Source organism: Podarcis raffonei, chromosome 2 (assembly GCF_027172205.1).
Source record: "Podarcis raffonei isolate rPodRaf1 chromosome 2, rPodRaf1.pri, whole genome shotgun sequence".
NCBI classification, from domain to species: domain Eukaryota; kingdom Metazoa; phylum Chordata; class Lepidosauria; order Squamata; family Lacertidae; genus Podarcis; species Podarcis raffonei.
In genome coordinates, this window is record NC_070603.1 from 92,417,264 (window position 1) to 92,441,714 (window position 24,451).

General features: G+C 42.6%; 2 protein-coding genes across 14 annotated transcripts in view; one reads left to right on the top strand and one right to left on the bottom strand.

Annotated features, from left to right (window-relative positions):
* The window catches only part of LOC128408442 (uncharacterized), a 48,264-nt gene extending 24,752 nt beyond the window's left edge, over positions 1-23,512 (top strand). For 2 of the 6 annotated variants that reach the window (XR_008329080.1, XR_008329079.1), the window contains exons 4-5: positions 1,155-2,235; positions 11,111-11,335. Coding sequence is in view for 2 of the 6 variants with exons in the window: in XM_053378140.1 (XP_053234115.1) it covers positions 23,415-23,434 (20 nt within the window). In the remaining 4 variants the exon portion in view is untranslated. Of the gene's footprint in view, positions 1-1,154; positions 2,236-11,110; positions 11,336-23,414 lie in introns of those variants that run through there. The other 4 variants (XM_053378140.1, XM_053378137.1, XR_008329081.1 and 1 more) reach the window with 3 other exon arrangements.
* ITPR1 (inositol 1,4,5-trisphosphate receptor type 1) overlaps positions 1-24,451 on the bottom strand; it is a 213,411-nt gene that overhangs the window by 7,967 nt on the left and 180,993 nt on the right. For all 8 annotated transcript variants that reach the window (XM_053378134.1, XM_053378132.1, XM_053378129.1 and 5 more), the window contains 3 exons: positions 24,235-24,374; positions 23,357-23,522; positions 21,797-21,957 (listed from right to left, as the gene is read on the bottom strand). In XM_053378134.1, the coding sequence (XP_053234109.1) occupies positions 21,797-21,957; positions 23,357-23,522; positions 24,235-24,374 (467 nt within the window). The remainder of the gene's footprint in view (positions 1-21,796; positions 21,958-23,356; positions 23,523-24,234; positions 24,375-24,451) is intronic.

Sequence of the window (24,451 nt, forward strand, 5' to 3'; positions counted from 1 at the left end):
ATGGGTTACTTCCGGGTTTGTCGCTCACGCATGCGCAGAAGCACTAAATCGCACTTCGCAAATTCGCAGAAGTGCAAACCACTCCGCGCACGTGCGCAGACACGGCACTCTGCCCTGCATCCTTTTCGGCTAGTACCTGGGGCTCTGGAACAGATCGTGGTCGCAAAACAAGGTACGACTGTACAATAGAAATAAGGGGCTGCTCATTAAAACTGGGTCAGCAGCTTGCTGTGATTTGTGGGAATCAGTCAAGGTACAGTGGTACCTCCGGTTACAAACTTAATCCATTCTGGAGGTCCATTTGTAACCCAAAACTGCTCATAACATGAGGCGCGCTTTTGGTAATGGAGCCTGCTGCTGCTTTTGCTGCAATGCCGGCATGTGACTTCCGCTCACATCCCAGGGTAAAGTTTGCAACTGGGAGCATCTACTTCCAGGTTAGCGGAGCTCATAACCTGCAGCATTCACAAGGGGGATGGTACGTAACACAAGGTTCCACTGTAGTTAAATAGGACTAAAAGCAATAAAGCACATATATAACATTTTATGCAAACACCACTCCATACTCCTCCTCCTCCTCCTCCCAGAGTCATGATACCTTCTTAAATCATAGAATAGAACAATAGAAGAATAGTATGGAGATACTGACTATACATACAAGTTTGTGTGCCATAGACTAATGGGTTTAGTTAATGAACATGACTAACTTAAATACATTGCTTTCTATGGGTTTATTTCTAAGTAGAATTTTGTTGGATATAACCCATATATTCTCTCTCGGTCATCACTCTTCCTACCAGCTTACCCAAGAAATGGGTATTTGTGACTGGGTGGTAGTTATAAACCATGGGCTGTATTTAACAACAAAAGAAGGGGAGGGAGCTAGAGTGAGTGAGTGGTTACCACCGTAGAAATATGGTGCCACCCCAAGCACCACACTCCTGACACATTCAGCAAATCTGGTTTTCAGAAACCCTACACCGATTACTTTGGTCTTCAAAGAAATATCAAAAGCTGTGAACTCCATACGTAGTAAAATGGAACAGGTACACCTTCAGGGTGGGAGGAAAGGGGGGGCAGATAATAGTTTCTGTTGCTGAGAGACATACAAAACAAATATTTTTGGCAAATAACTTGACACCCTTGTTTCACAGATCTTGGTCATAACCCAACAAGCAGCAAATCAAGTGGATTAGTAGCAGCTGACATGTTTCTGCAAGATGGCGCACCAGCTTTGCTTCTCAATTCCCTGCGTGAGGTTATATTGATGTTTTCAGGAGACATAAGAAATGAACCTGAAACATGCATTCAAAGCAGCTCATTTTGCGGGCCAAAGAATTCTACAGCCTATATATCAGAGTGCACCTTAACCTGCTTCTCCCCTCTCCTTCATCTCACTATCAAATCATACCCATTTCGGAGGATTGTTTGTTTTTTATTAAAAAAACATTCAAAAGTTACAATACATTTTAAATCAACATATCCCCTCCAGAGACCTCTGCAATGATGGTGGCATTAAAATAAGAACAGGATATTTTAATTTTGGAGGTGGTGTGTCCAAGGAGTAAGCTTGACAAGCAGGTTTCTGTTAAAAGTTCAACAAAGCCCTTAAGGTGTCTGGTCTTGCAAGCAACATGTTAAGTTACCATGGCTCCCCCCACCTCCTTTTTGCATGCATTAAGTGAGCCATAATCTTGAGCCTTTATGTTTGGTCTGTTTCCTTGCCTCCACAGGCACACCCCTTTCCTACTGGTGTCCCACATACCAATGCTGTTATGCACTGTCTGCTTTGGCCCTCCTACAAGCCTGGTGGTGCCGTCAGCTCCCTCTTCCCGTCACAGCAGCAGCTTCCTCTCTTTAAACAGACCAACTGAATTAGGCCACTGACGGAAGCTGGCTTACCACAAGTGTTGTGTTTCTGGCTAGCTCTTTTCTAGGTAAAGTTGGAAAAGTCCCTTTCAAGTAGCAATCGTCAGAATCTCAGACACGGGGGCGGCGATGGCCAGAGCTTTTAAAATGTCCATGATTGGTAACTTGTTTGTTTTTTCTTTCTTTCCAAAAAAGGAAGCTGCTATGTGCGATGGAAATGATAATTCATTCTGAGAAATCTCACACTTCCTTGCTTTCACTGAACTGAGCTTGCTATAGGGGTCTTTCCAACCTTGGATTTTATCTTTATTGTTAAAAGTCAAATCTATCTTCCAGTGCGCAGTCCTGATCTGTAATTGATTGGAGGTGAGTGGGGGATAGCTGCACTTTTACCCTCTTTTAAACCATGGCATATGGGTTCAGCACTCGGGGGCTGGTGGGGGGGAGCGCACCTTCTTCAAAAGAACTAAAAAACAGCATGGCAACAGATGTATTTCAAAGACAATGTACTGTTGCAGTGTGGAAAAGGTAGCTCTGTTCATCTCATCACATTTCCTCATAAAATAATGCTACAAAGAAGTAAAATTAAAGACTTTAAACAATTCCTAGAATGGTACAGACATGAAATGGAGTTTGTAGTTTGTGTTACTATGGTTAACGCATGTCATATCTAATAGGGCCTCGTTGACTACTACTTACATGCAATCGCCACATCCTACACCTGCAGTAACAATTGTGGTGGACATACTGGCCGGAGAATTTTATTTTGTACAGTGATAAATATCAAAAATGCAGTATCCCTTTCTGGGGGAAAGACACCTGAACTTCTTGCAATATATGAATAGCAGTATTTATTGCATTCTGCATGGATCTTTTGGGTACAGGGGCTAGGAGAAAAATATCCAAGAGTTATTGTTTGTACCACTTTTTTAAAAGATAGAGAAACCTCCACTGAATAATAGCCAGGTCTGAGATCCATCTCCCAGTTTTTAATTTTCATTCTTGGAATCTTACTAACAGCGCACAGTCATTTTGTGGAAAGAATGACTATCCCTAACTCAGACGAGGATGTATCTAAAAGGATCCTGAAACAGTTCAGCCTACTGCCATGACTATGGGAAAGATCAGTTGAAGCCATTCCCACATTATGCTTATAGCCATGCTGTGAATTGTAGGTGCAGTCTTGTAAGAACTGGAAAGAAATTCAAAATTTGTTTGAAAATCAATGCATATGTAGCATGAGAATTATGGTCAATAATTCTGTATATGAAATGAACTCTGGCGTGGGTAGAGAGTCTGCTGTTGCCATGTAAAAAAACAGATGGAGAAGCTGTGGTCCTCCAGTTGTTGTAGGACTCTAGCTCCCATCATCCCAGTTCATTGGCCATACTGGCTGGGGACTGATGGGACTTGGAGTCCAACATTTGGAGAGCCGTAGGTTCCACATCTCTAAAAGAAAATGGAGAGCGAGAGTGAGCACACCTGCATCTGCTGGTGATTCTCTCCTTAGGCCTTTCTCAGACGCAGAAAGCTAGCCAGTTGCTTCCAATGCTTTGAGTTCAGTTTAGTTCTAATATTAAGCAACTTTAACCACACCCAACACCACATGCCAACCTGCGTGCAGAGAAGGAGACAAGGCAATTCAACAGACCATTGATCTTGGTGGAAACTTCCAGGTAGCAGCCCTTCGCTATTAGGAAATGAGTTCTTCTCAGTAAGCCACCACTCCACCCAGAGGCCAAGCAAGACAAATACTTGAGAGCTCATTCTTTCTTTCTTTCTTAATTTAAAATAGTTCACTGGCTGCAGGGAAATTCACAGCTCACAGCTGTTTCCCATGATGAAGTAATTTTCATTACGAGCAAACCTTGCCCAGCATTTACATAACCAGTGATGAAGAGCTGCTGAGGGATTGCCCAAAGGAGGTTCCCTTTTGTGTTTCATACTATGACAGTGCTGGCCCTTCCGCTAACCTAGTTCTTGTTTGGTACTGTAGGGATTACATAAGTAAACCAGGACACATTATATCATGTGCAGCTGGGCTGGAATTAATTGGCCGATTGCATAAAATGGATCATTAGAAAAACACAACACTAGCACACACACACATACAACAGGGATTGTCTATAACCTGCCCATGGAAATGAATTCCACCCTAAAATTATTGTGCAATGGATAAAGTGGGTAGTGACCGAGGTGTTCTCTGAGTAGAAGGGCTAAGCAGGTAATGCAGAGCTCCACAGCATCTAGGCTGGGTACACAGAATATGGCAGCACACAAGATGGGCTAAGAACCAAGCCAATGTATGTTGCAAGTATTCTGGATTGGGGAAACTGTGATTGAAAGATGCAGTTTTCTTAAAGAGAAAGAAAAATGGAAGCAAAATTAATATTCTTGAGTAGGGGTGGATCTGTCAGTTTCAGTTCTCAGTTTCTTATTTTCCCAATCTTAAATTTATTCTCCACATTTCTACAGCAAGTTTTGTGATTAAAATTAAAATAAAATAAAAAACCTCATGAAAATTATTCAGCATTTTAGTATGACTTTCTCCAATAAACACATTTCGTACTGAGTACTCATGCACATATTTTTGGCAAGTGATTCCCCCTAGTATTTGTATGTTATTTTCACCAATATAATTGCTTTTATGCACACTTTCCCCTAATATATGCATTTTGGTTGGAGAACTGCACTGCAAAATTTGGATAAGTGTGAATTTTGAAGGGCAGCTATATTTTGTTTTTCACACTGTTTTGGAAAGTGTGATTTGGTAGAAGAACATTTAAATGCAAGCCAGATTGAGTCGTCCCCCCCCCCACTCTTGAGAATTTCAAACATTATATGAAATTTCTGTCCCGTTATTATTTTGGGTCACAAACAGTTACTTATAAACTGTGAGCCTGAATTTCTGCACTCACAATCTCCTTCTGGATCTCAGCTTCTATGAATAAAAATTTTTAGTACTCCGTTTTGCAAAAAAAATAATCTGCAAATGGCAGAGAAACAAGAGACTTCCAGTATTCAAGAACTTGAGAGTTCTTAACTTACTACTCTGTCACAACTTCTAGTTGCTGCCCTACTTACAAAAATCCCTTTGCACTCTTCATCCCACTATGACTGGAGTGATCATGCCCACAGGGGATGGTTCTGAGGCACCGCTTTCAGCTAGTCAGCACAAGCAAAGCTTGCCAGGGTTACCAGGATAATGGCTATGATTTTTCATTTCCTCACAGACATGTTGGCAGCTTGGGCTTGTACTGAATGGCTGGTGGAAGGTCCCAAACACCTGCTCTCTATGGGAATGTTCAGTTCAGGGAGACTTAGAAAAGTTTGATCATTACCAAATTCTAGCACTTACTTCATACCCACATTTCAGAAAGCAGCAGATTTCCAGAGGGGACAGCCACATTAGTCTCTTGCAGTACAAGCCGCAGTGTGAGCAACACATATTTATTTTGACATAAGCATTCATGGACTAAAGTAAAACAAATTTGTTTATAATCCAAAGAATGTAATTCTATATACCACCCCCTGCATTTCGTTTGTCAATGAAATGCAACCTGTTTCTGAACACGGCACTCTTTACATAGCACTCTGGGACCCAAACAATTTACAAGAATGGACAATTCCACACAAAATGTGAAACTTCAGTGTTGCCATGAATGGCAGCTTCTCTAACCTTGTCTCTCTGGACTAGGATCCTGAAATTGGGAGGAATGGCTCATCCTTCCTATAACAGAAACTCCCCTCTCATGCCAAGGGACAGGGTACCCTATCAATCCCGCCCATGTACATGAACATATTTTGATCCCGGCCATTGAACTTCCTTCCTGTCCAGAAGTTACACACTTTTGTATAGATCATTAACCATATTGAGAAAGGGGTTCATGCACAGGATTTCTGGCTAAATAAACAGATGGCAATAATAAAGGGGTTAAAATCGAGTCAACACACAGGACTTGGAGGGAGGCATACTGGATGAGAGCAACAAATGCACTTGAACATAACAATCCAGGTAAACAAAATAGATAACTCATAGATTAGCAAGAGAGTGAGGCAACTGAACACCTGCCCTGAAAGTTTACAGTGAGGCAGAGCCACAGTTATCAGTCTAAGACTGGTGTGCTGCCTTTAAATCTAGCGCATTAGCTCACTTCAGTGTTCCACAATAAGCCACTCACTGGCGGAAATTGTTACTGTTCCTATTACAGCATGTAAAGGCTGCAATCCTTGTTCCACTAATCTTCATGACAACCATAGGAAGGTGGTAATTAATGTTCCCATTTGATGGTTAAAAAGCAGCCATTAGTATAATAATAATAATAATAATAATAATAATAATTTATTATTTATACCCCGCCCATCTGGCTGGGCCTCCCCAGCCACTCTGGGCGGCTTCCATAAAAACCAAAAATACAGTAAAATATCACACATTAAAAACTTCCCTGAACAGGGCTGCCTTAAGATGTCTTCTGAATGTCAGGTAGTTGTTTATCTCTTTGACATCTGCTGGAAGGGCGTTCCACAGGGCGGGCGCCACTACCGAGAAGGCCCTCTGCCTGGTTCCCTGTAGCTTTGCTTCTCGCAATGAGGGAACCGCCAGAAGGCCCTCGGCACTGGACCTCAGTGTCCGGGCAGAATGATGGGGGTGGAGACGCTCCTTCAGGTATACTGGACCGAGGCCGTTTAGGGCTTTAAAGGTCAGCACCAACACTTTGAATTGTGCTCGGAAACGTACTGGGAGCCAATGTAGGTCTTTCAAGACCGGTGTTATATGGTCTCGGCGGCCGCCCCCAGTCACCAGTCTAGCTGCTGCATTCTGGATTAGTTGTAGTTTCCGAGTCACCTTCAAAGGTAGCCCCACGTAGAGCGTATTGCAGTAGTCCAAGCGGGAGATAACCAGAGCATGCACCACTCTGGCGAGACAGTCCGCAGGCAGATAGGGTCTCAGCCTACGTACCAGATGGAGCTGGTAAACAGCTGCCCTGGACACAGATTTGACCTGTGCCTCCATGGACAGCTGTGAGTCCAAAATGACTCCCAGGCTGCGCACCTGGTCCTTCAGGGGCACAGTTACCCCATTCAGGACCAGGGAATCCTCCACACCTGCCCGCCTCCTGTCCCCCAAAAACAGTACTTCTGTCTTGTCAGGATTCAACCTCAATCTGTTAGCCGCCATCCATCCTCCAACCGCCTCCAGACACTCACACAGGACCTTCACCGCCCTCACTGGTTCTGATTTAAAAGAGAGGTAGAGCTGGGTATCATCCGCATACTGATGAACACCCAGCCCAAACCTCCTGATGATCTCTCCCAGCGGCTGCATGTAAATGTTGAAAAGCATGGGGGAGAGGACAGAACCCTGAGGCACCCCACAAGTGAGAGCCCAGGGGTCTGAACACTCATCCCCCACCACCACTTTCTGAACACGGCCCAGGAGGAAGGAGCGGAACCACTGTATGACAGTGCCCCCAGCTCCCAGCCCCTCAAGACGGTCCAGAAGGATGTTATGGTCGATGGTATCAAACGCCGCTGAGAGATCCAGCAGAACTAGGAAACAGCTCTCACCTTTGTCCCTAGCCCGCCGGAGATCATCAACCAGTGCGACCAAGGCAGTTTCAGTCCCATGATGAGGCCTGAATCCCGACTGGAAGGGATCCAAATGGTCCGCTTCTTCCAGGCGTGCCTGGAGTTGTTCGGCAACCGCTCGCTCAACCACCTTGCCCAAGAATGGAAGATTTGAGACTGGGCGATAGTTGGCCATCGTGGCCGCATCTAAAGATGGTTTTTTAAGAAGCGGTTTAATAACCGCCTCTTTCAGCGGGTCTGGGAAGGCTCCCTCACGGAGGGAAGCATTCACCACCCCACGAAGCCCATCGCCCAGTCCTTCCCGGCTAGCTTTTATAAGCCAGGATGGGCAAGGATCCAGGAGACAGGTGGTTGGTTTCACTCGTCCAAGCAGCCTGTCCACATCCTCGGAGGTAACAGATTGGAATTGATCCCACTCAACTTGACTAGACAGAACTCTAGCACTCTCCCGCCCCGGCCCTGCTCCCACGGTGGAGTCTACTTCTTCCCGAATCTGAGCGATTTTATCTGCAAAAAACTTTGCAAAATCATTGCAGGAGAACATGTGGCCCGTACTGGGCCCCGATGTTGCAGGTGGTTCTGCTAAATTGTGAACCACCTGAAAAAGTCTCCTGCTGCTGTTTTCTGCAGATGCAATAGAGGCGGCGAAGAAATTCTTCTTCGCCGTCGCTATCGCCACTTGGTAGGCTCGACGTTGAGCTCTAACCTGTGTCCGGTCAGATTCGGAATGAGTTATCCGCCACCGGCGCTCTAGCCGTCTCAACGATTGTTTCATTGCCCTCAGATCCGTGGAAAACCACGGGGCTGTCCGGGCTCCATGCAATCGGAGAGGGCGCTTCGGAGCCAAACAGTCAATAGCCCTGGTTAACTCCACATTCCAGCGGGCCACCAGGGAATCAGCTGAAAGGCCATCAACATGGGATAAAGCATCCCCTACCACTCTCTGGAAACCATTTGGATCCATTAAGTGGCGGGGGCGGACCATCCGAATTGGTCCCACCTCCCTGCAGAGGGGATGGGTCGCAGAGAAGTCCAGTTGCACCAGGAAGTGATCTGACCATGGCACTTTCGTTTCGCTTTTACTTAGTGTCAGATCACCAACATCCATAGAGGTAAACACCAGGTCCAAGGCATGTCCGCAGCTATGGGTTGGGCCAGACTTATTCAGGGACAGCCCCATGGAGGCCATGCTTTCCACGAAGTCCCGAGCGGCCCCTTGTAAGGTCGTGTCGGCATGGATGTTAAAATCCCCTAGGACGACCAAGCTAGGTGTCTCCAGGAGAACATCCGCCACGACCTGAAGCAGCTCGGGCAGGGAATCCTTGGTGCAGCGGGGAGGTCGGTACACCAAAAGGAATCCTGTACTGCCCCTATTGCCCAACTTCCAGAACATGCACTCGGAAAACTGGGTCTTCCCAATAGGACGCCTGGTGCAAACTAATGACTTCCTAAAAATCACTGCAACCCCCCCTCCCCGCCCACATGACCTGGGTTGCTGTGCGTAAGAGAAACCTGGTGGACAAGCAGCGGCAAGGACAGGCCCATCTGCTTCATCCAACCAAGTCTCTGTTACACATGCCAGGTCAAGTCCTCCATCCATGATCAAGTCATGGATGGCAGTGGTCTTATGAATCATTGACCTGGCATTGCACAGCAGCACCTTCAGGTCATGTGGGTATCCCTTGCTGATTCTAGTATCCATCCGGTCAGGACCAGACCCGGAGGCAGGAATAGTCCTCAGACAACGACTAAACCTGCCCCCTCTGTAATGACGTGGTCTAGTCTTAGCGTAACTCCTCCTCCTACCCATGATCACTGAGATCGGTTGTCCCAGTGCATCCCCCCCTGTGGAACATGCCCCAGCCATTTTGTGGGCTGGGGCCCACTCCCCGGCAGCCCTGACCCCTCCCCCTAAGAACAAAATAACACCTTAAACAAACAAACAAAACCAATAAAACAATACAAACAAACAAAAAATAATAATGTAAAAATTACAAAAACATCAAAATAAAAATAAAAAAATTCCCCAGGCCCAACCAAACATCAATCCCACCCCCACCTGCCACATACAAAAAATCCAAAAGAAAAATTTTAAAAACATTTTAAAAACACTCTAAAAACACTCTGTGCCCCCCTGGCAGTAACAACTGTCCTGGTGAGGCCTGTCAGGCCCTGCCCTGGGCCAGGTGGTAAGTGGCAGGAGCAGGGCCCTCAGGGACTCACTCAGGGGAGTCTTCCTGGGCAGCAGGCAGCAAGCCGCACGCAGTCCTTATGAGGCCCCAGGCCCCGCCCCAGGCCAGATGGTAAGTGGCAGGAAGGAGCAGGGCCCTCAGGCACTCACTCGGGGGAGTCCTCCTGGGCAGCAGGCAGCAACCAGCACGCAGTCCTTATGAGGCCCCAGGCCCCGCCCCAGGCCAGATGGTAAGTGGCAGGAAGGAGCAGGGCCCTCAGGCACTCACACAGGGGAGTCCTCCTGGGCAGCAGGCAGCAAGCAGCACGCAGTCCTTATGAGGCCCCAGGCCCCGCCCCAGGCCAGATGGTAAGTGGCAAGAGCAGGGCCCTCAGGCACTCACACAGGGGAGTCCTCCTGGGCAGCAGTATGGTCAGCTTCAGCCAAGGCAAAGCAACAAGTTTATTCTATCTACTTTTTATCAGGCTGCAGGGCAGAGGGAGAAAAGAGAAGCAGTACAATTCCATCATCTCTGTGGAAAAATTGGCTGTTTTTGGTCTGCCCCCCTGCAAACTTGGGATCCTAGCTAGTTGTAAGAAGTGTAAGCTTAAGAATTCGTCCCTGAGTTTGCTTCCCTTGTCCTCTCTCCCTGTTCCTTCTTCCTTCTGTGTCAGATTGTAAGCCTAAGAGCAAAGACTTGTCTTACTAACAATCTTACTAACAATCTTTGCAAGACATGGTGGGAATTGGCAAAAATGCTTTAAATAAGTAAATGAATAAATACTTGGACCATGTGCACTCTCAGATTTGACACACAATTATCTCTTTCCCTCCCTCTTTTAACTTCCAATATGCTAAGCAGTGGCACAGCAGATAGACTATGAATAACTAGTTTGAGCATACGTCAAATGCAGTTTCCGACTTTACGTCTAGAGGACAGAACGTACTAGATATGAACAGGACAGACTTGTTTCTCCCTGCAGCAATGGCTGATGTGTGGCACACCCATTTTTTTTAGGCCATTTGTTTCAACCCTAGCATTATTTAGGCACATTTAATCCCGAGGCCTAATGATACCCAGCTTCCAGCAGCCTTGGCCCAGTACTAGTGACACAACATAGTGTTGCATGCCACCCTGATGTTCAAGTGGTGCAAGATCCCAGGGGTTCTAGGTTCTAACCCAGGGTTCGGTTTCCTTGGAACGTGGGACTTTAGGATATATGGTTTAATTACACATATATTTAGTCTAAGATGGAGGGGTTCACGCATTAACACCCTGGAATGTCTTGTTTCTCCCATAGTCACAGCTTTGGATTCCAGCAGAAATCAAGTGTGGCTCTCACTCCCTGGCTTCTGCCTGCTTCTAGCCCTGCTCTCTCTCACATACTGGCTATTGTCCTTCTCAGTACCAGCCAGGTGAGGGAGGGGCTCACACACATTTGATGTGTTATTGTGTTTTTATATTTTGCTGGAACCACCCAGCCACCCAGAGCGGTTGAGGCAACCTGGTCAGATGGCAGGAATCATCATCATCCCTTGCACAGAGGAGCTTCCTTTGTTACACTAAGGACCATACTTCTAGTACTTTGGTGGCAACTATGACCCTTGCCCGGCTAATTCAACAATGGAATTCTCCGTTAGATTTTAATCCTTGCTGGATCCTGAGGATTAGAAATGACTCAGGCATTATACAAAGTGACCCGCCCCCCCCCCAAAAAAAACCATCACAGCAATAGCTTTCCTTTGCTTCTGAAGTTATTTAAGCATGTGATTATGTGAACTGGTTCTCTAGACATTTGGGTGGCGACAAAGCATCAATTATACTGTACCCTACCGTAATTTTAGTCATTCTTCATTTGTATGGGTACACTGGTAGTTAGCTATCATTCTGGGTCGAAGACATATCACACACATAGCAAAGAAAACATACAAATGAGGCCAATCCACTGAATTTCCCTTACCTAAACAACATCCATCAAAACCAACACATTTCACTGTTGTGGAGCTTACTCAGGAGAAGAGTAAAGTGGATTCTGCTCATGATCAGCAGTTCAGCAACCTCAAGCTTAGGCCAAAGATAGCATTAAACAGGATGGTTAGAATAACAGAATCATAGAGTTGGAAGTGAACCTGAGGGTCATCTAGTCTAGCCCCCTGCAATTCAGGAGTCTTAACTAAAGCATCCATGACAGATGGCCATCCAAAGAATACAGTGAAATGGAATCTGTGTTCTGCTCACTGGCAAAAATATCCCAAATTCAACCTAAGCACTTAATTAGCCTGTGCAGGTCTCCCCGTAATCCAGCCCAGGTCTCCCCGTAATCCAGCTAATTCAAACCAAAATTTCATGTTTCTGTGCTTCTCAGTTTCTTGGACTGTAGTACCACAAAAGCAAATTTTACAAAAAAGGAGGTTTGTTCGAATTCTTCCTCTACTCAAATGCAATGATGATGCCAAGATTGCAAGAGCAGGTAATTAGAAACTATGGCTGCAGCTACCTACTGCACACAATAGAAGTGTTATTGTGGTCTTCCCTAAAAGGCAGCGGACCACCTCTTCTTGAGATTTCCCTCTCTCTCAGAGCCAATTCAGATGTTCTGTTTTTGGTAGGGTGCAGCTAATAATCACAGCCATGTGGGCAAGGCTCCATGCAGCTTAGAGAACAGTTTGATGCTCTTTCCCCATGAGTCTGCTAAATCACAAGGGAAAGAACCATGCCAGAACTATACCGCCTCAGAATCTTAGCAGAAGAGACAGCGTGCAGACTTCTCTCCCAGTTTGACAGACACGTGATAAAGGCATTTGAACTTCCTTGCAACTTCACAGGGCCCTGGTCAAATGGCTCCATCTTGTAGCTACATTGTAAAACATTTGAACCAGGCCTCAAGAGTAACTTGGGCTAAATATGTATCAGTGTCTGAAAGTAAAAGTGACCCGACTCGGCGGGCTCCATTTGCGCCCCTCCCCTGCTGCGAAGGAGCCTTTTTAAAGGCTTCAGAACGGAACGGGGGTGAGCGGCGCGGGGCTGAGAGTCGTCTACCTTCTTCGCGGAGTCGGAGAGCGCTGAATTCTTTCTGGACAATTGGAATCTAAAGCAACTACCTGTGAGTAGGATCAAGCAAATTAATTGGAGAAAAATTTCAGTAATTTTGGCACCGAAATGGGAAAGGTACAAACAGGAAGTCTGCCTTTCCGGCTTGTAAATAGATCAAAGCAAAGAGACTTTAAAGCTGTAACTTTGAAAGACGTTCTCTAAAGGCTTAAAATCCAACACCAAAAAAGCGATTCCCCTCCTGTTTGCAGGAGTGGAGGGGAGAAATTTGAGCATTATTTACCTGCAAGAAAAGAGGGAAGTAAAATCTAAAATCTGGGAACGGACTGCCTATGACAGGGAAAGCCGATCAGTGGGAAGAACTGTCAGCACGTTAAGGGTAAAGAATCCTGATACAACTCTGTGAAAGATACACTGTTTTTAGAACTGTTTTTGACTATAAAGTAACTTTTAAGGACATTGAAATTGTGGCTTTTAAGGGATACCGGGGACCTATAAGGACCATATTTGTTTTAAAAGTTGCAAAGTGAAGTTGGAAGTGTGTCCCCCTAGAGGAGACTATGTTGCAACAACAACTAAGCCACTAAGTAACCAAGCTTGGAAAATTCCTCTTCAAAACAAATCTACCAGGCGTGAGACTGACCTTGGGTTTTGCATGAGAGTGTTATGGCAAATGAGAAAGGGAAGATAGAGCTGGCACAGGAAAAAACTACCAGGTCCGGTAGACAATACAAGACTGATATTACACATCAGAGAAGGGCTTCAACATCCGGAGCAGCAGGCACAGTAGGAACTGCTGCTTCGCAAGCAAAACCAAAAGCTATGTCATCTGAAGATTTATTGGCTCAGGCACTCGGCAAAATTAATGCATCTTTGGAAAACTTAGCCAAACAGGTTGCAGAGACAAATAAACAAGTAGCTGGGGCCTCAGCAAAAATTGACTTGAACACTACAAGTATTAATGAACTGGGAAAGAAGGTGAATTCTAACACACAGTCCATTGAAAAACTATTGGAGGAATCGGCCTCGACTCGAAAGATAGCAGAGGAAGCTAAGGAAATTGCAACCGCTGCTCAAGAGAAGATACCACCGGTATATAAGAAACTAGAGGATCACGACCTAACACTGTCTATGATTGAATTACAAGGAAAGGAGAGAAATTTAAGAATCAGAGCAGTACCTGAAAGCGAGAAAGACAACCTGGCAGACTTCCTTACAAAGCAATTTACAGATTTTTGGCAACAGGACCTGGGGAAGGAAGAATTCAAGATAGTGAGTGCATTTAGGCTTGGTAAAAGACAAAGAAAGAACAAAGCAAGAGACTGTTTGATTACCTTAAGAACAAAAGAAGAAAGAGACAAAATCTTGAATCTGCACTATCAAAGAACTCTGGAAATTGAAGATTCATTCGTGGAGATCTTTAAGGATATACCCAAATATATTTTGGATGTAAGGGCCTACTACAGAGATCTTGTTGTTCTATTGAGAAGAAACAGAATACTCTTCAGGTGGGAATTCCCCCAAGGTCTATCCTTCAAATACAAAGGAAGAAAAATAAGAATAAGGACAGTGAATGATAAAGACAAGTTCTTGAAAGACCACGAGGAGGATCTACAGAAGGAAGTGGAATCTGGTGAGGAGCCAATCGCATCAGGAAAAGGAATTTTAGACATAGCAAACTTATCATTTGGACTCCTTGGCCCAGGGAAAGACACACCACCGACAGAAGAACAACAACTCGGTGCAGTTGGAGGGAAAACTAAGTAACTCACCATGGCTCTGCAACTTCTAAGTTGGAATTGTAATGGACTTAACTCCCCTCGGAAGAGAAAATGTGTCTTCCATATATTAAGAAAAGAACAATTGGACTTGATTTGCCTACAGGAAACACATGTAATGAGGCTACACAGGAAAATACTTATTAACAAGAGATTGGGACAAGAGTTTATTTCATCTGACAAAGTTAAAAAGAGAGGAGTGGTGATATATGCAAAGGAGAAACTTTTACCGAAATTAATTTTTAAAGATGAACAAGGAAGATATCTGGCAATTGAAATTCAATTTCAAGGAGAGAAATTTTTGATTGTAGGGGTGTATGCACCGAACGAGGGGAAATCTGAATTCTTCAAGAAGTTGCACGAGACTTTACTGGACTATTTAGATTACAATCTGATTTTGATGGGAGATATGAACGGAGTAGTTTCGACAAATATGGATAAAGCACAGAGACAGGTAGTCACAAAAGATGGCAGACTACCAAAAACCTTCTTTGAGATGACAGACAATATGGACTTAGTGGATATTTGGAGAACAAAGAACCCTCTCGGAAGAGAGGGAACATTCTTTTCTGAAGCCAAGATGACATGGACTAGAATTGACCAAATTTGGGTAACTAGAGGAATGGCATCAAAGATAAAGAAAGTGGAAATCTGCACGAAAACCTGCTCTGACCATAATGCGGTAAAGATGGAAATGAAACAAATATCAACTGGCTCCTTTAGATGGAGGATGAATGACACCCTATTTAGAGATGAAGATGTGTACCAAAAGGCCCAAAAAACTTTGAGAGATTATTTTGAAATAAATATGAACACTGATGTGGAGAAAAGAGTAATCTGGGACGCAAGTAAAGCTGTTATGAGAGGGTTCTTGATACAACAAAATGCAATAAAGAAGAGAAGCCAAAATGAGAAAAAAGATAAAATTTTGGAGAAGATAAAAGAAGGGGAAAAGAAATTGAGAGTGAAACCAAAGTCTCAAGAGATTTTGAGAGAAATTAAATTATACCAAACACAATACATGGAACTGATCAACCAAGAAATAGAATGGAAAATTAAACAAATGAGACAAAAGACATTTGAATCAGCAAATAAATGTGGGAAATTATTGGCTTGGCAAATGAGGAAAAGACAAAAATTAAATACGGTTACAAATTTAGAAGTGGAAGGAAAGAACATACACAACCCAACTGAGATTAGAAATTGCTTCCAGAGGTATTTTAAACAACTATATTCACAAGGGCCACAGAAAGAAATGGACATAGACCGATTCCTGGAGACAAATGGATTACAAAAAAATTCCCATGAAAGTAAATTAGTGTTGAATCATAAAATAACTGAACAGGAAATAGAAGGTGCCATTCAAAACATGCAACTGGGCAAGTCTCCGGGACCAAATGGGCTGACTTCCAGATATTATAAATCTTTCAAGGAGTGATTATTACAACCTTTGAAGGAAGTCTGCAATGAAATTTTGGATGGGAAAAGGGCACCAGATTCGTGGAAAGAGGCATATATTACACTTATACCGAAAACAGAGACTGAAAAGACTCAACTTAAGAACTACCGCCCTATATCGTTATTAAATGTGGATTACAAAATCTTTGCTGACATTTTGGCTAAGAGATTGAAAAAAGTGTTGAGGGAGGAGATTCATGGAGACCAAGCGGGCTTTCTCCCGGGAAGACACTTGTCAGACAACGTGAGGAATATAATTGACATTTTGGAAAAACTAGAAGTGAACATAAACACTAAAGCAGTTTTGATATTTGTGGATGCGGAGAAAGCCTTTGACAATATTTCTTGGAGTTTTATGAAAAAGAACCTCCAGGGGATGGGGGTAGGCCAAGGTTTTGAAAATGGTATAGGTGCAATATATTCTGAGCAAAAAGCTAAGTTAATTGTAAATAATGTGGTTACGGAACAATTTAAGATAGAAAAAGGGACACGACAAGGGTGCCCAATTTCCCCATTGCTTTTTATATCGGTCCTGGAGGTCCTGCTGAACATGATTAGAAGAGACCGGTTGGTTAAAGGTATACAGGTCAGAGCTAAAGAGTATAAACTGAGAGCATTTGCAGATGACCTAGTTTTGACGTTACAAGAGCCATAATCTAGTACTAAAAGAGTTTTAGAACTAATTCAAGAATTTGGTCAGGTGGCAGGATTCAAATTGAACAAGTCAAAAACTAAGGTTTTAGAGAAAAACTTAACATTGACTGAAAGAGAGGTTTCAGAGTGAAACAGGTTTAACTGTGGTTAAGAAAGTGAAATACCTGGGGATTAACATGACAGCTAAAAATGGGAATTTGTTTAAAGACAACTATGAAAAATGTTGGATGGAAGTGAAAAAAGATTTAGAAATTTGGTCAAATTTGAAGCTTTCCTTGTTGGGTCGAATTGCAGCTATAAAGATGAATGTATTGCCTAGAATGTTGTTTTTGTTTCAAACATTGCAAATTGTGGACAAGACGGACTGTTTCAAGAAGTGGCAGAAAGACATTTCTAAATTTGGCTGGCAGGGCAAGAAGCCCAGAATAAAATTTAAGATATTAACTGATGCAAAGGAAAGGGGTGGATTTGCCCTGCCAGACTTTAAACTTTACTATGAATCAGCAGCGTTCTGCTGGTTGAAAGACTGGCTGCTTCTTGAGAACACAGACATTTTGGATCTAGAAGGTTTTAACAACGTTTTTGGGTGGCATGCATATTTGTGGTATGACAAGGTTAAAGCACATAAAGCATTTAAAAACCATATTGTTAGGAAAGCATTGTTTAATGTTTGGATTAGATATAAAGATTTATTGGAAAATAAAACCACAAGGTGGTTGTCACCAATGGAAGCGAAAGCTCAGAAAAAGCTCAATATGGAGGCCAGATGGCCGAAGTATTGGGAAATTTTGGAACAAGAAGGAGATAGACTGAAACTGCAGAGTTTTGAGAAACTAAAAAATAAAGTGCAAGACTGGCTTCATTATTATCAGATAATGGAGGCTTACAATTTGGATAAGAAAGTTGGCTTCCAGGTGGAAAAATCTAAATTGGAAACAGAACTGTTAGAACCCAAAACTAAGATTTTGTCAAAAATGTATAACTTGCTGCTGAAATGGAACACTCAGGATGAGATGGTCAAATCTGCTCTGATCAAATGGGCACAAGATGTTGGACATAACATTATGTTTGCTGACTGGGAACACTTGTGGACCACTGGGATGAAATTTACGGCATGTAATGCCTTAAGAGAAAATATTATGAAAATGATATACAGGTGGTACATGACCCCAGTCAAGCTTGCAAAAATTTACCATTTGCCCGACAATAAATGTTGGAAATGCAAAGAAAATGAAGGTACATTCTTTCACCTTTGGTGGACGTGCCCTTAGATTAAGGCTTTCTGGGAAATGATCTATAACGAATTGAAAAAGGTATTTAAATATACCTTCTTGAAGAAACCAGAGGCCTTTCTCTTGGGCATGGTCGGCCAGTTGGTGTCAAAAAAGGATAGAACTTTCTTTATGTATGCTACAACAGCAGCAAGAATACTTATTGCAAAGTACTGGAAGACGCAAGATTTACCCACTCTGGAAGAATGGCAGATGAAGATGATTGACTGCATGGGATTGGCAGAAATGTCTGGCAGAATCCGTGACCAGGGAGAAGAGTCGGCGGAAGAAGATTGGAAGAAATTCAAGGACTATCTACAGAAATATTGTAAAATTAATGAATGTTGAATGATGTCGGATAGAAATCAAGGGGTTTTTAGCTGTAATGCTTTGAGATAAGGATTTGCTGAATAAATAATTTGAATTGGAATACAAGAAGGGGAGGTATGAGGAGGTCAGGGAAATATGTAATTGAAAACTAAGTATTGTGAATTTTATGTGTTTTTAAACTTTTTTGCTTTTTTCTTTTTGTTTGTATAAAAATTGGAAACTTTAATAAATATCTTTTAAAAAAGAAAGAAAGTAAAAGTGACCCGTGCATCTCGTTTCCTCACTTCTCCATAACGTCCACAAGTGGAAGTTTCACATTTCCTCCTGCGGTTAGACTTAAAACTGTCTCCACATTTAAAGCATTCACATCTTACTGCAGAGGGAGAAGTTCACATAGAAGCACAGGGAAGAGGAAACACTTGCAAGTCCCTGTTCTCTGAGCCCCTGTCTCTGAGCTTCTGAAGCAGGGGAAGGGATCCCCAACAAGCTCTTTGCATTTTTAAACGTCTTCCGATATCTTAATTTCTATGGTGTATGCCACTGTTATGCTTTTCTCACTTCTTTCAGAGCATGTGTGTGTTTTGCAGCAATAGAACATAAAACCGTACAATAAAAACCATATAAAAAGTTAACTTTGAGTTTACCAGTGTGGTCACAGCTGGCATAACCAGCAGGAACTGGTAAATAGTACTCTTGGCCAAGAGTCATTGGGACCTCTGGTGATGGATCAAGGAATACCCCCAGGCTGTGTATCTGCTCTATTATTTTGGGCAACTGGTGCACCATGTCACTTCTGTCCCTCTTACTGAGCCCTAGGCATGGAACTATGATGAAATTGGAAAAACAAAACATACATATATTCTCTCTGTCTGTCTGTCTGCCTCTTTCTCTGTCTCTCTTGAACACACACCACTTAAGTCACCCTCAAGCCATGCTGTGCCATGGATGCTTGACTAGCAGAGTTCAACTGCTGGCTTTTCTTGTGCTCACATCCTAAGGAAAACTATAGCCCAAAACCTTTCCGCTATTATGTATGCGACTCCCATGATCAACATATTTTTTTGGGGAACAAACTCCTGCAGGGTGCAAAAAAACAACAACACAAAAAAAACACGTTACATAACCCATTTTAAAGTACAGCTTCGTTCCTCGATTAAAACAGACATTTAGGCAAAAGCACAATGAGCCTTCTTCCAACAGTCTTTAAGAAAATAAGTTGTTTACAGTTATGATACTGCATCACAATGCTGAAAATGTGCTACAGCATATGTAAGTGACGAAGAACAGAAAATTCAGGAACATTGTGATTTGACTAGATTTATTAACTGCATTTTGTAACAGACTGCCCATGCATCTTACAAGTGTATGAAACTATAGCGCTGGATATTGGAAGAATCAGGACAGATACTTCTTCATGCAGCACATAATTAAACTATGGAACTTGCTCCCACAGGAGGCTATCAATGGCTACTAGCCATGATTACTTTGTCCTACCTCCACAGTCAGAGGCATAATGCCTCTGAGCAGCAGTTGCTGGGAATCACAAGTGGGCAGAATGCTGTTGCGCTCATGTTCAATTTGCAGGCTTCCCATGAGCATCTCTTCAGCCACTGAGAGCAAAGGATGCTGAATAAGATGGGCTATGTTCTTATGAGTGTGGCAGATCAGCAGCCAAACCTAACAAATGCATATTGCTGCTCGTTAGCCTGAGAAGGGGCAAAGTCTACAGAGCTGCCCTGATGACAGGCAGATACTCAGACCACAGAAATACAATTGGTAGAGAGGGCTCCGTGTGATGTCATCTCTCCTAGACAGGAATGAGCATATTGTACTTCCTGTTCATCTCTCTTCCTTTGACCAGCTTTGAATGAAGACATGCCTCTGCTTGCTCCAGCCTCAGGCATGCTCATAAATTTAAGTGTTTTGCAGGTTAAACAGTAAATACAAGTGTTTTGCCTGCATAGGTTTTTTTACTGCTACTCTTACTGTGAACCAATGCATGAGTATTTTTAAACTTAATTCACAAGTTCAATGCACAGTGCTTCCAACACCCAAGATGCTCTTACGGAGATTTTGTCTGCAAATTCCTATGCTTTTCTCAGACATACATGATCACAAAGGTTACACCTTTTAAAGTCTAGGCACTTTGACAGGAAGACACTATAGCTTTCCAGCAAAACATGGAATTAGAAAGGTTTTCCATATGCTATATTAGCATTCCGTCTGAACTACAAAATCCATTTCAACAGAATGCTGCATTTCCCTATGCCGAGGAGCCATAAAATAACAGGCTGTTTACACAGAGGACTGCAGCATGCTTCACTTCACCACTAATCCTCTGTCAGGTGACTACTCACAAGATTTCTTTAAGCCCTTAGGAAGCACTCCAAAACCAGGACATAAGAATTCAATGACCCTGAAATAATATAGGTTACCTAATAAGAGATTTTGACAACAGGATTTATATTCCCAACAAGTTAGCATATGTTGCACCTAAAAAGGGCAGTTCCATGCCTTTAAGAAACATGCAAAACCAGCATTTAACTGGATTTGCCTCATAGGAAGTTTCGATGCAGAAGCTATCAGGGGGGAAAAGATGCAGCTCGCTCTCCTGACCAGTCAATGTGCCAATCAGCAAATCAGACTATGAAAAGAGAATTTTTTTTCAGGACTTATTAATCTAGTATGACCAAAAAAAAGGGGGGGGTCCACTTTTTTCTACAGAAAAGTGACTTAAAATAAAACCCTCATAAATCAACATGAAGTATATAGGATAGGAACACATAATAAAGGTGTCCTGATTTAAAGTTTTCTCACTCATAAGACAATTGTGATGAAAAAAGGAGAAAACGTCTTTATATTATTATAAATTGTTTTCCAAGTAAAGTAAACTGTCTGCTAGGAGACTGATCCCAAAACACAACGGCAAGACTTTGCTATTTAGCCCTGTTTATTTGGCTCCCTTGCATAAATATGTTAAAGGCTTAACAACTTTAGTTATGAAGATGCTGGCACTAATTGCTGCAATAAACATTTGGGTCTCACCAAAGAATCCTTTGATTAATTTAATATTAAATCAGAGAGGAACCTAAAATGAATTCACCCCTCCTTTGCTTGCATATTATGGGGCTATTGTCATTACAGAACCCAATCTAATCCTAGTTTAAAAATTAGATGTATTTGACTATGACTCCATATTAATGAAAAAGTAAGAAACTATTAGGAATTCTCTCTTTTTTGGACTATTTTGCAATTAAGTAGTATATTAATTAATGTTTCATTGTCACCTCCACCACCTCTTCTGATGGGTATTTTGGGATTGGAAAAAGCCAACAGGCAGACAGAATGGCACACTACAGCCTCTGGATAGTGACTAGGGTGGCAGGCAAAAAAACCAGTCACCTGAAAAATAATTGGAGCATTTACCACCTTTTCATGCTTTCTGCATGTTTAACCAACAATAAATGAAACAATACTAGACTTGTTTGATTGATTGGGATACTTTTGGTTTCCCCATCTTCTTTTCCTTAGGTCTCACTTAATGGTACAAACTGGATTTGCATTTAGTTAAATCAAAAGCAAAGTCTGGAAAAGCCACAGTTCAGGACCAGCACGCCCAACTCACCTTTATCATTTCAGCCACGTAGCTTTCAGGCCCGGTATATTCCGTAGAATCCTTTACTTTGACCAAGACAATGAAGAACAAGTAGTGCCACATATTATGCTCCTCTTTAATATGCTCTTCAAAAGTGACCGTCTTATTATCAAACTTGTCTCTCTCCAGACCTACAGGGGGACACACAGCCAAGTCACCTCCCTTAAGATTTTTACAGTGGAAAAATTATCACAATGAGAAGAACACATTGAGGGTAACAGGATTTCCCAAATTTGTCCACCTTTATTTTGAGGGCCGAATGCACTGGTACAGGGCACCTGTCCCTTCAGAACAAAGGCTTCCATTTACACTGGTCTGTCATCTGTTCATATGGGTGAGCGGGATGTGTTAGGGGGAGGAAGGCAGTTTGGCCAGAGCAGCCTGCATTACTGACCTCCCACTCCTGACATGTGGGTGCCTAGGTCCTTATAACCTCACCCTACCATTCAATGCCAGAACCACAAGCAGCTGAAGCAACTAAAGTAGTGTCCTCGCCTTAGATATCATAGATTGCAACTAGCAATGGAGACTTTTTCACCTGTGCAATGCGACTTCCTCTTCCCTCCCCATGTGCCTCCAAATCTGCTCTGGAAGGCTGGAGGAATTTCTTAAAATCTTAAACGAAACCTACTTCAGGGAAGAACAGTGAAGTGGGTTTGTGACCTCACTGGTCCCCAGCCAATTAAGGCATCAGTGCTGCTCCTGCAACCAGGAACCATGTGTTGCCCCTGAGCTCAGCTGGAGGTAAAGTATTTATGTCTGCTCAAATTGCAGAAAGTGGGGCACTACCACGGGTTCTCTGCTAAAATTATGTCTTGACACCCAACTGGAGCTTTTGGTTTCAGCCACATTGCGGGGGGGGGGGGGGTGTTCTGCAGCTGTTGTATATGAAACTGCTTTAGGTAGCACACTTTTTTCCGCTGCTTAAAAAATTCAAGGTATTCCATTTATTGCAGAAAAAAATTGTATGTGCTTTATAGTACCCATATAAAATGCAGCTGCTCAGCATGGTACACACCTAGAAACATTATAACACATTATAAAAACCACAGTCTTTTCTAAGCTTCGAAGAAGTTCGACTCTCTTTTTTTGAAAATGAAGTATCTCAACTCTGCATAAGTATCTGATGACTATATGCCATTATTAACACTGAGTTTGTGAAAACACAATTATTATCTGCCATTCAGGAGCACATTTTACAAATACACAAGTAAGCTTGTACCCACAAGCAATTCATTTATAAAATAGTTTTAGAAACATGTACACAGACATAAAACAGGAATGGAAAGTCCCCTTACCAAATCAACATATTTTACAATATCAAATCAGTCATTCAGATTTACATGGCGATTCCTTCCTTCCATTCATTCATTCAAAAAGTAAGAAACATTCTACTAATTATACAAGTGATTACAAACATAATCATCAGGTAAATACTGAATCTGCTGTCGAAGCCATACATTACTATTACTGCATTTGACTCTGGGGCAGAACAGCTGCTAGTTTCATAGCACTGGGTTCAACGCTTACCACAAATGAAGCATGTTGTTTTTAGTATTTCTTCTTTCTTTTGTTTCTCACTTCTTAGATCCGCAAAGGTATCAATAATAACACCAAAAATCAGATTGAGGACAATAATGATCACCATGAAGAAGAAGAGGAGGTCATAGATCACTCTTGCAGCAAAAAGGGGCTCCTAAAATAAAATAGTTTTAAGATGAACAAAATTGGAGCCTAAAAGGCTTTGGCGCAAAGAAGAGCATGCTGCACAATGCAACATGAAAAGAAAAATGATATCAAGAGGGGCATAAATTTTTGACCGCTGCATACATAGATGTGTGTTTGGGGGGAAGCCTTGCTATTTATTTGCAGGGGGTGGGAAGAATTTATTTTTTGTACCTGTGGCCTTATTAAAATTGTTAGTAACTACTGTAGTGCTAGCATTCCAATAACATTAGAAAAGTTTTTCAGTAGTTCTGATATTGCAGGTATTAACTGCTGCATTTCACAGGAACCTCTTTGCGTGACCAAAAGATGCTTGTATGTCACATATAGTTTTTTAAAAAAAACACCACAACATTGTTGGGGAGTGCTTGCACAGAGCTTAATTATTACAGCAGTATTTTTCCACTTAAGAGTACTTTTAAGGTATAAGTCTCCAAGTACTCACATTCCCTTACTCTTGACAGTACTAGAACCTGTTCATTTAGTAAAGGCAATTACACACACCTACACTTAAAGTTAAATAACCAAACTCCTTTGTACATGGCACACAACTTTTTTTCCAATTGATGAAGCGACATATTTCCCCCCCCCCCATGGAAAAGTGTTCTAATCCTTTAATGGGCATCTAACCCTATTTGGTTTCTCTTGCACTACATCCCCTTTCACATACGGTGGTAATTTACCTCCTTGGAAGGTTTCCTGAGGACATCTCCAACACCACCCCCACTCCGCAGGCCATGGCTAAGCACAGTAACAATGCACATCAGCAATGTCTCGCACGTATGTTCTTTATCCTCTTCCTCAGCTTCTTCAGAAAACAGCTCTGTTAAACAAAGCAAGTTAGGGTACCATTGTGAGACAAGGTTGGTTTGGAAAACTCTCATCTAGTACATTTTTATC